The following is a 12,145-nucleotide window of genomic DNA, read 5'->3' on the forward strand; positions in this document are numbered from 1 at the left end:
CCACTCCCATACCACCAGCAGCCAGCTTGCTTCTCAGATATCACTAATTGACTTGTGTAATTAGTATACTAGAGGCTGCCTTCCCCTCATGTGTTTTGAATAGGACCAGACTGTTCCATTCTTTTTAACCCTTTCCCATGCATTTCCAAGCCCTTCACCGGATCCATACCTATCTGCTCCTCATCTGGGATGCTCATGATTTTCATTGCCTCCAGCGTCTCCTGAAACATATCCTTGTCTTGCTGACCCGGGATCGTAACATGCCCATTTGAAAGGAATCTGTACTTGTTGTAAGGCTCCAACAGCAGATCAGCTTAAGGGGGAGGAACAGACAAGGAATGATTGTAGCCTTCATTATAGAGAACAAGCTAGCATTATTTTAGGCAGTTAAGAATGTATGCTTTCCCAAATCTACCAAAAAATGAATTACCTCCTTTGTACACGCTTCTAAGAAAGTCAGTTATAATCACCTGCAGTCTTGATTTTCATGACGACATTTGCCAGTTTCAGCTTCTTTAAAAAACACTCCCAAACATCTCCCCTCCCACCCCTGCCAAACCATCAACATGGAAGTCAAAAATATCCAGCAGAGACAGACAAGACAGCTTTTGTTTTTCTGGCCTCTTTCACTAAAGCAGCAGTCCCCAAACTTTGGCGGGCCATGCCCCCCTTACCTATGTGCATGCCCCTCCTGCCACTGGGCCGTGGCTTGGGGGAGGAGACGGAAGAGAGGGGAACAGGCAGGGGTAAGGGGGCTGAGGCTGGAGCTGCATCTGGAGGTGGGTCTGGGGCCAAGAAGGGGGCCATGGCCAGGGGTCAAGACTGGGGTGGAAGGGCCAGCAGCTGGGGACCTTTCCCCCAGCTTTGGCCCAAGGCCAGGAATGTAGCCATAGTCAGTTGCCAGGGCTGGCGCAGGGCCAGGAACGAAGCAGTGCTGAGGCTGGGGATGGAGCCAGGTGCAGGGCTGGGAGCCGGAGATGTCACTGCAGGCAGGACTGGAGCAGAGTTGGGGCAGGGAGGGGATGGGTGGCATTCCCTCCCCACTCTGGTGGGGGGCAGGGCTGGCCTGGGCCTCACTGTATCCCCGCCCCCATAATGTTCCTCCATGCCCCTCTAGGGGGGCACACCCTATACTTTGGGGACCTCTGCACTAAAGCCTCAGGGTCAGATTTTCAGAGGTATTCAGGAGCCTAAAGATGCATATAGACGCCTAGTGAGATTTTTCAAAAGCACCTAAGCAGGTTAGGTGCCTGATTACCTTTAAAGATCTGTCCCTCAGTTCTTTTCCTGTCCCCAGCAAGTGAAAACAGTCTTGCTGAGTGAACCAGGGTTTAGGTTTAGATCAGTTGTCTTATGTTTTTCTTGTAGCAGCATTTCTGTAGTTACAGCTCAGAACGCTCTTCTGCCCAGACTTTTTTCTTTCCTCCATCCCACCCCCCCGCCCCGGCACATTGCCAAACCAGCCCCAGCAGTTCTTGGATCCTGCTTCCATTAGAAGAAGAGACTGTCCTGCAAGTGCATCCACTTTCAGGTATCCTGTTGTTTCAAATCAGTTATGGAGTTCACCACCCAGCTCTGGGAACAGTATGTTCTGCCATTAACGCTGTGCAGATGGTTATGAAGTGAGTTCTCTCCCTGCCCCCCCAGTCTGTCTGCCCTCTCCCACGGTGTGAGTTTAAACTGCTTTCTTAACAGGAAGGTTAGATTGAGATCTTGAGGTGTTATGCTAACAGAGCACAGGCACACCTAGTGCTGCATAGGTGCCAAATGTTATTCTGTATTTTGTTAATTGCCAAGTTTATAAGAAGATTGTTCCTGCCCTGAAGAACCTGCACTCTATTAGACCAGACTAAACATGGGACAATAGTTCAGATAAGGAAGGGTGTGGAGACATCACTGGCAGGGGTACCAATTCAGGAAGGAAAAAAAAGTTTTAAGGAGATGATTGAAAGGAGAGGTCCTGGTCAGAAAACAGTGGGAGGCAGTTCCAGGCTTTGGAAGAGGGGAAATAATAGGGCCTAGACTGCAAGTGTGTGGAACAATCTGGCAGTTAGGGGAAAGGGACTCTAGTTACAGCACAAGGTACTCACTTTTCAGGTGCTCCCCTGCTCCAGACAATAGATAGTAGAAGATATGGAAGGTTCGCTCGTCTTTGGCTTGACGGATTGCACGTGATTTCTCCAAGAGATCTTTACAGAGTAAAGGCACAACAGAGAGACTAACAAGTAACTTCCCATTCCACTCTCATCTGAGGAAAGGAGGTTCTATTTGGTGTCAGTGCCCTTTAAATTGGTTGGCGTGACAGGCAGCTTAGTGCTCTGCATTGCCCTTTCAGAGTTTCAGGTAGTGCCATAGGCTGACAGCAACCCACCCTTCAACAACCTCAGTGGCTGATTAAGTTTAAGATGTACTTCTGGACTCCTGAGTTAATCCTCATTCCAAGGGTAGGACCAGTATGCAAGATTGAGTTGTGAATAAACAGGGGGGAAAGACACTTGCCACAGTCCTCATTTCCCCTGGTTAAAAGATGAAAGGGTCATGGAATCCCAAGTCTACTCAGCGTATCACAGCTTAAAACGCCACTTCTATCCCATAACATTAGAATTATTTCATCCAGAAGGGATTCTTGCTATAACCCCAGCATAGGTTCTGAAATGCTGTACCATTTAAATAAGATTCCCTTTTTACTTGCAGACTAAACTAGAGATCTTAACATGGATCTCTTTAGCCTAAGATGACAGGTGTTGACAGAAGTCTATGGATCCCTCTGACTTCATTGCTGTAAGGTAGCAGACACTATTTGGCTGTATATAGGTAGATAGTTAGGTATGCACGTTCCCACTCCCCATAATTTATTTCCATTAAGCGGCTCCGTGGAAAGGATACAAGTCTCAATATTGGCTCCAACAATGTAGCCATTGACATCAAAGTTGATTCTTATGAACTTGCCCTGAGAAAGAGGTTAGCAGAAATATTAGTGTTATCTTATGCTATCATAGCTAGAGCAAAATGGTAAAGGTCCCAGTATAGGCCTTTCTGCTCCAAACAACATAATTACCAGCTAAGACAAGTTTTAAACAGACCACAAGCCCAGCCAGCTCACAACCCTCACTGATCATGGAGCAGTTTAACATCCTTGACACCATAAATTACTCCTATGAGAGTCAAAGGGCCATCAAATTAGATTGAATTTCAGATTGCCTAGGCATCAGGAAACATGTTAAGTTTCATTCTGAAGTGGATCCCCTCCACCTCAGTTCCGGGTGCCATAAGCAGAGACTGCATTCTAGATTGACCACCACCACAGCTCAGCCCCTCTTCAACCATTTACACTTCAATTTGGCTTCTAGTGTAGCTTCCCCGGCCCTTAGAAGCTTTCTGCTGCCCTCCAGAATTAATCCAATACGGGACACTAATCTCTCCTTGGGAGAAAAATGAATTTGACAGACAGACAATGGCACAGGGAGTCCTGGCAAAGGTTCAATATCTTGCAGACCAGGTACTCAATCCCATCAGTACTTTATGGATAATTCACTGACAAGTGAAAACTGTGTCCCAGTTTCACTCAAGGGAAGCCAGTTACAGAAAAGAACATCCCAAGACTGCATATCAGGCACGAAAGTAAAGCAAGACTCCCACAACTCATTCAACTAGTGGCTTCTCCCTCTGGAACACTGGGGACACCAGAACTCATGCAGGATAATACTCACAAATCTCGAGGAGTTGTCATTCTTCACTGTCTTGGCATTTCCAAAAGCCTCCAGGATAGGGTTAGCCTGAAGCAACTGCCTCTCAAGCTCTCCCTAGACAGAAAACCAAAAGTGGATGAAGACAGCAGCTTTTAACACCTTCACCTAGAGGGTCCACGTTTCATCTCATCAGCTTAGCATCTATGTAAAGAAGCCACATTAGATCTTTGGTGATATTCCCCTAAACAAACATTTTAGGGTGCCACGGATTCTTCTTTTGGCAAGACTGAGTTCATTTCAGTATGTAGAAATATTTTCTCCTCCCCAGCCAGTCAGCATCAGTGCAATATTCCTCGCTTCTGGTGCTGGATTTCAGTTACCAGTAGGCAGTCCTGTTTAAGTGTCTTGCCTAAGGCACATCCCACAGGCTTTCTGGGAGCAATGAGAATGGAAAGTTCTTCCCCCAGATCACATCCACATCCCAGCAGCATCCTACTTCCCAGGTGGAAGAACAAAACAATCCTGGCTTTCAGTTGGGAGGGAGCCCTGGATTCTGCACAGAATGAGCTCACCAGTAATAGATGAACAGAATCACAAATCATTTTGGGGACAATAATCTCTGCTTGCACTGGGGCTCTCATCTCTACACAGACCAGCAAAAGCCTTCTCTGTGGGGATGCAACAAAAGGCAACTACTGGTATTTGAGTCAAACTGTTTTATCCACTGTCTTCCACTTCCACACACTCCTCCTCTCCATAGGCAACAGAGTTTTGGGGTGGAGAGACCAGCCAGAATTGCTGTCCCTACTAAGTACTCAATCTCTGGAGCATACACACATTTTCCAGAAGTCTGTAGGTGGTTACTTGAACTGACTGTCCCTTCTCTGTGCTAGAAGTAGGGAGTCCTAGGTATTTCAAAATTAGCCATAGGCAAAAAACACTCCATCCCAGATATCAAAATTGACAACTGGGTTAAGGTTTCTCCTTTTAGTAGTGGAGACTAAGTCTTCAGGACTTCCTGATGCATGGGAATAGAGCCCAACATTTTTGCCCATGAATGCCAATCCCAGAAATCAGATTGCAGAGGGTGTGTTTACATGACAAAGTACTTTTACAGCTCCTTTAATTCTCAAAGTGCATTTACAAACATTAGTCAAGCCTCATGTTGCCTCTAGCAGTGGATAAAATAAATATTAGCCCCATTAATGATGGTAAAAATGAGGCAGAGCTATGAAGTGACTTGCCCAAGGTTAAAACCTGGAATTAGAACCCTGGCATTTCTACTTCTTATTGCTGCGTTCAGGTTACAACACTCCTTTACAAGCCTAAAGTACGGAGTCAACCATTTCTATTAGTCTGCAGAGTTACACACAGAAGACTCAGCCACAACTAAGTTTTTATTCACTTTGTCACAAGTGCGTATAAGATGATTTTTAATTTCAGGAAGGAACAGGCTGGGATAGCAGCCATCCATCCCATAAGGTCACACTTGGCTGTGCGGAGAAGAAAACCTCAAACTTGCTATAAAAAGTCTGTCAGTAATTTTGCATTTCTCCTGCTATTCTGACATGTGTGAGCTGCAACACCCACGCCTACTCTCCAACAGTTCCCATCCTGTCTGAGTGATCCTGCAGTGCAGTCCTAATCCTGTTTAAGACTGCAATCTGTTGCTATGGAAATGAATGATGTCACAATTTTAACATTACAACTTCGCTGCAGGACTAAGGAAAGATCAAAAGACTATTTAGAAGAAAAACAGCACTTAGACTTTGGCATTAAATATATTTAATTATTCAGATAAAAATATCAAACTGGCAAGGCCAAATTTAGCTACACAAGAACTGGAAAATGACAGTTAAGAGTCTCACAGCAACATGTGTATTGTGGGCAAGTTAATTCCTTCATGTTTTTTAACCTCAGGAATGAAGGGTGCAATTAGTGACACATGGAAGTTGGTGGAGCCAGAAGCAAGTAGAAGGGGAGGGTTAGGATAGCATGATCTAGCGGGTAAGGAGACCCACAATAGTAGAAGGCATGTAGAAGGTCACAATGGTAAGTGGGGGTTGGAGGGGTGCACAGGGTGAGAGGAAGAGGGGAAAGGCTAAAGTTAATCAAATCAGAGATGGATCATGGGAACCAGCTCAGTAGAGTGTTGCAGTGCAGAAGGAATACCAAATCCTTTGCAGAAGCACAGTCTCAGTATGCTACTATAATGCTGCATCTGATTACAAGGTTAATGTTACCAAGAAAGCATTAGCTCCTTTCCTCACTGAGGTTTAAATATGTAACCTGAACATTGACTTAGCATTAGTTTTAAGCAGAAAAAAGCATGCTTGTGATGTTGGTATTTAAGTAGCCCATGTAGGGTTTCAGGTCATACCTCATAGGAGGGAGCATTCACACCTCTGCAGCCATTGTTTGACTGAAGACTTTTTGCATGGCTCATTAGCAAGGTAGAAGCAGCCGCATACTTAGGACTATCTTTCCAATACGAAAATAAACTTTTCTAAACTACGAAACCTTACAATGTGCAGAATTCAGCAGGAACTGCTGAGATCCTGTAATTAAGACACTGCCAACCTTTCTGTACCTACAGCTGCAGGTCCTGAGCTGATTTTTAAAGAATTTTAAAAAAAGATTCTGTGTGCATTTGAGATGGATACAACATCCCCCTTCCTCCCATGCAAACTGTTGCAGTACCAGCTTCTAGGTCTGCTAGCTCACAGTGGGAATGTGCAGCTGGGTCCTTAGCACCCCCTCTCTCCATGACTGCCTATCAGTTTAAGTCATCAATGTCTTTGATGCCCACTGAAAACTCAGAATTCCTCCTCATATGCTCCCAACGTCAAAGAGATTCTTTCCAGAGGAGGAGCCGTATGCAAAAAATAGGAACCTTGCCAGCCCCCTGTTTAAAAATAAAAGTCATGAGGAAAGACCCAGAAAGTCAGGAGATTAACTTAAAAATCATTCAATTTAAAAAAGTTTTGGTTTCTTATTTTCTTTCTGGTTTGTGAGCCTTTACGGCTCACGACGGCAAGCTTTTCTCTACAGCCATGAGAGCTACAAGCTTCCTTTAAAAATAGGGGGGAAAAAAGGATTCTCAAGAAACATGATTCCAGCAGCTGGAGCTTTAAGAAAACAGCACCAGGCACCACATCACTCATGATAAAAAACTGCCAGAGTTGCAACATGGCATTTGCATTTCTGATTGCAAAGAAGTTATAAACTTAGTTTTGAAAATAGTACTCTCCTCTCCTATGATTTGAAACAGGTGAAGCGAGGTAGACAGCAAACATGGAATGCTTCAACCACAACTCAACTGCCCCATTCCCCAATACACAATTTGATTAAGTGAAAACAGGGATTTTAATGGAATGCTGTATGCCCTAAATGCAGCATCACCCTGCCTAGTAGTACTTACCACCATAAATGCAGTGATTTTCTTTTTCTTTTCTTTTTTTTAGGGGGGGGGGAAATCACCTAAAACATTAATCATTGCTTTAGAATCTTTGCAGCTCAATAGAAATTGGAGGAAAGGGTCCGTCCCCCCTACTGCAGCTGAGAGAAGGGTTTCAGAAAAGCTGTTTTTGTTTGAAAAAGTAGGAAAGCAGAGACTTGAGTTGTAAATTTAATCTCTTGACCAAAAGATACTAGAAATGCAAAAGGCTCTAGGCTACCAAATGTCACCCCATTATTGTATTGCACTGCCCATGCAGGAGATAAAGATTCATGCTACATCCTCAATCTAATGGTGCCAGCAGCAGGGCCTAATCTAGTAGCCTTGGGGGTTAGCACAAGCAGAGTCTGTAGACTTGTTCCCTTGGGTAGTGATAGGTCAGGGTGGGCAAACTACGGCCCACATCCAGCCTGCCAGCAGATTTAATCGATCCCTCAAGCTCCTGCCGGAGAGTGGAGTCTGGGGCTTGCCCCACTCTGATGCTCCAGCTGAGGAGCGGGGCTGGGGGCCACTTGGCACATGTGTAGCGTCGCACCACACAGTTCCCAGAAGCAGTGGCACGTCCCCCTTCTGGCTCCTACATTTAGGGGCAGCCAGGGGGCTCCACACACGGCCCCCAGCCTAAGCGCCACCCCCACAGCTCCCACTGGCTGGGAACTGCGGCCAATGGGACCCGCAGGGGTGGCAACAGCAGATGGGGCAGCGTGCAGAGGCACCTGGCCGCACTGCCATGTAGAAGCCAGAGGAGGTACATGCGGCTGCTTCAGGTAAGCGCTGCCTAGAGCCTGCGCCCCAACCCCCTGCCCCAGTCCTGATCCCCCTCCCACCCCCTTGATCCCAGTCCATAACACCCTCCTACACCCCAATCCCCTCAACCCCAGCCCCACTCCAAAGCCTGCACCCCCAACCCGAGCCCTCACCCCAACCCCCTGCCCCAGCCCGGAGTCCCCTCCTCCACCCTGAACTCCACATTTCTGGCCCCACCCCAGAGATCACCCCTCCCCAACCAAAGCCCTCAACCCCAATTTTGTGAGCATGCATGGCCCACCATACAATTTCCCTACCCAGATGTGGCCCTCAGGCCAAAAATTTGCCTGCCCCGTGATAGGTGAACAGATGTCTCAAAAGTTACTATACTAATCTGTAGACAAACTGAGTTGGAATCTGGAGTCAGGCCTAGGGAGTGTGAAGGTCAGCAGGGCTGCAGAGAGGTCTCATTACCATCTAACACTAAGGAACCTGAATAGTTCTAATCCTCATTGGTAAGGCTGGTAACCAACATGGAGCCACCAGAGTTAAAAGTGAGCTGCAGGATTCCTTAAGAGAATCTTCCAAATGGAGCTTGAACTCAGAGAACTCATGTGTTAAGCCCAGCTAAAGGCTGGTTTATACCGTAACCAGATCCTTGGTCTGCTTAGATGACTGAAGTTTCACTTGAGAATAAGCAGAAGAATGCTCAACTCCCAATCCCATGATCCTTTCACTTCACTCCCCACCCCTCCCCCTGCAAACATACACATTCCAAGAAAAAAAAATATAAAAGCAAAATGTTTCTAAATACAGCTACTGACAGGCCACGGCAAAAGCTTTTGTATATCTCAAAGTCTGGCACATGGAAGCTATGTTTTTGTTTTGATTCCAGAAGCCACTCATTAGAACAGTGTGCTTACACAAACATACACATCTGCATGCAGAGAGTATCCTTTTCATATACCCTATATACAGACACAGCATGGCTATTGTTAAGTTTCTAAGAAGAGGTTTCTACATAAAGATATTGAAGATGCGCTTGGCATCTGGGTTTTGTTATAAAGCTCAGAAGTTAACTGCATTTCCCATGTGTGTAACTCTGGCTAACAAGCTCATTGTGTTAGAACATCCAGTACACTCAGGGCAGCAGCTTCCTGACCTTTCCCAGCAACTGCACCCACAGCTAACTTGCTGTGGTGAAAGGCTAGACAGCCAGTCAACTCCATCTGGTTAGGAACACCATGCACACCAGAGGCTCTATATGCAGTTCTAGGAAAGCCAGGTTCAGTTCAACTCCCCTTCACTATACAGGAACAGTTTCTCCACAGTGTACTTGGGAAGTTCTACAAGAGACCTTGAGTGCAGACTAGATGAGTGAACTTGACATAACTGCAATCTCTAATTGATAGCATCTCACAAAAGGTTATTGTGCATCATAAAAACAGAACTGTGAGTTGTCTATGGGACTGTTCTAGCTGCAGAAAGTGACACTGGTGTGAAGTGAAAAGGTGCTCAAGTCACACAATGGGACAAAATGCATTCCTGGTGCAGAACGTGCAGTAAACGTGCAGCTCACCTAAGAGGATACAACTGATGAGTTCGGTCATAATCCATCAAGGGGAGAGGGAGGGGAAAAAAATATAAGTGAGACAACTGCAAAGACCCCTTGTTCTAATGTATTTAGATACTTTTCACCCATTTAAAAGTTATAGTTTCAGTCAAGTCTTCAGCGCATATCTATGAACCTCTCCAAATTGGAGAGACTGCTTACAGAACAGATTTCACAACCAGCCCCAAGATACAGGGGAGTAGAATAAAGGAGACCACATCTCCAGGGAGTGGGTCACTTAAGTTGCTTGGATTGGTCACAAATTATATGAACGAGTCAGAAGACCAATACGTGATGGTTTGTAAACTGTGCCCCTAAACACACCCACCTATGAAACCAAAACGCTCTGAAAAACTGCTGTATCTCCACTGAAGTCAATGTAATTATGAGGGAGAATGGCGGCCCCTGACTTGTGAGGTTTTTAAAGCTACACACAAAATTGTCATGGCTCCATAGTTCATGGTCTCCTCACTCCCCTATGCACAAGTTGGTACCTAGTGTTTTATTCAGCCAGTATTAACCAAGGTATCTCCTAGCGTACCATAGCTTGTAGGTGCTTGGCATGACAGTGCAGCATCCTTGTAGGGAACACAGGCACTTACCTGGTCTTTTTTACTCTTGTGTGAGGAAGCAACATGAGCCAAATACTGAATGACCTTCTTGGTGTTCTCTGTCTTACCAGCTCCTGATTCACCTCTGCAAAGACAGAGCCTGGGATTAATTCAAGAACAAGATGGGGGAAAATGCATTCACCTTTTTAAACCTAAAATGCTTGTCAGCTGATCAGTGCTTTTAGTTGCATTCTTGCCATTAAACATTGCTTTGAGATACCTGCCCTAACAGAGAACCTGAACACATTAAGTGAAGAGTAGAGCAACCAGTATTGTGCTCTAGTCCTATTGTTCAGCCAGTTTCTCGTGACTTTGGGGGTAGGAGGGGTGGGGAAGGAAAGAATAAAGGTAATTTTCCAGTCACTTGGCAGCCTTCACATGCAAGTGGTTGAGGAATAATGGGGGCAGGGGAGGAGGGGGGAGAAGAGAACCACGGGACAGGACACAAAGGCAATTAAGTGAATTACTTAAAAGGAATTTCCCTAAGCAAAAGAGCTGTAGTTAACTCCTTCAGAACCAGAAATTAACAGGGTTTGGGGGGGGATCAGTCTTACTTTTAGGCTCAACAGAGGAAACTGCAGTGTTAAATAGGCACATTATTCCCTACAACCTCAGCCTAGATAACATGAATGAGAGCACATGGCTGTTGACTGTATATACACCACTGCTACCCCAGTTCTTCCAAAGTCCTTTCCAAGCATCAATAAAGTAACATCTCCACTAGGCAGTCACCTTAAGATCACCTGTTTCCTGCTCCTTCATGCCAGAGACAATCCTTGTGCAGAAAGAGGTGAGATGTGGGCAGGGAAGGGATGCTAATGGTAGGATTTAAACAGGCAAAATGTTCCCTAGCCTCTACAGTATCATGTGACATACTGACTCCAGTAAACCCCCAATTAAGCCCTCCAGCAGGATTTTAACAAGAGCTGACAGCAAGACAAGCTGAAGAATGTAAATACTCACGTGCACAGAATGGACTGATCCTCTCGATCTGAAATAAAAGAAACACACAGAATCAGAGAGGCCAAAACTCACTTCTGCCTCCACTACAAAAGCTATTAAATTCAGAGGGTATGCTGGCACTCCCCAAAACATGGAGAGCAGAGGCCACTAAGCATCCTCATGCAAGCATCTTCAGAAGTATGACCAGTCACCTCTAAATCTTGGCATAGTTCCTCCCCTCTCCCTAAAGTCCTAAAGGTAGCACCATCATTTTAGTTTTACCTGTCCAGATGTATCTGTAGTTCAGCACAAAACAAGGTAATTGTTATTTTGCTTTTTCCAGGGTGTGAAAAGAACCCCTACTCCTGATTTGTTCCTGTGCCTCCTGAACTATTTGCTTCCAAATGCAGAATAGGCCCTGCAACTCCAATCCTGCCACAAGGCGATTACGGACATTGACCTATCCTTTAAAGCAAGGGAGGCCTAAGCACTGACTACAGCTTTAGCTGTGATGGGGATGCTAGGGTGAAAAAAATGTGGCTCAAGGTTTTTGCTTTAGCCATTTCTTATGTGGCAAGTTCAGGACTGAGGCACTGTACTTATACAAAAACCCACTGCATTAAAAGAACATTAAGGTTGCAATGTCAAATACAGGAAGTACCAGAATTAAGGTTGACCATAAACCCAAACTTGGATCCCTTGTGTATATGTACTGTGAGTATTCAATTACATGAACAAACACCATCCTCCCATCTCTCCCTCTCCATCCCACCAACACACACACAAACCCTCATTCAGTGCAGAATGGATGGTGCTCACTGAATGGGTAACTATTTAACACTTCAATATGTGGCCGCATGTATAATTTACTGCGCACCATCCAAACCCTGCATCGAATACACAACTATTAGTTTCTGCATAGGCTTTACTATGGTGTTGTCATAACATCTTAGATTTTTAAAAACATTAGTGAATTTATCTTCACAAACACCCCTATGTCCCAGCCTCTTCCCTTTCCTCTCCCCCACCCCCAGTTTCCACCTTCCTTCCCTGGCTCCTGTTCAAGGTTCCCCCTGCATCCCTACCA

The 12,145-nt window shown here is 45.4% G+C and overlaps 1 protein-coding gene across 1 annotated transcript in view; it reads right to left on the bottom strand.

Annotated features, from left to right (window-relative positions):
* The window catches only part of MYH9 (myosin heavy chain 9), a 95,596-nt gene that overhangs the window by 45,531 nt on the left and 37,920 nt on the right, over positions 1-12,145 (bottom strand). The window contains exons 4-9 of the mRNA XM_073325086.1: positions 11,080-11,107; positions 10,108-10,201; positions 3,711-3,803; positions 2,887-2,950; positions 2,091-2,189; positions 170-313 (exon numbers count right to left, since the gene is read on the bottom strand). Of these exons, the coding sequence (XP_073181187.1) occupies positions 170-313; positions 2,091-2,189; positions 2,887-2,950; positions 3,711-3,803; positions 10,108-10,201; positions 11,080-11,107 (522 nt within the window). The remainder of the gene's footprint in view (positions 1-169; positions 314-2,090; positions 2,190-2,886; positions 2,951-3,710; positions 3,804-10,107; positions 10,202-11,079; positions 11,108-12,145) is intronic.

Source organism: Lepidochelys kempii, chromosome 1 (assembly GCF_965140265.1).
Source record: "Lepidochelys kempii isolate rLepKem1 chromosome 1, rLepKem1.hap2, whole genome shotgun sequence".
In the NCBI taxonomy this organism is placed as follows: domain Eukaryota; kingdom Metazoa; phylum Chordata; order Testudines; family Cheloniidae; genus Lepidochelys; species Lepidochelys kempii.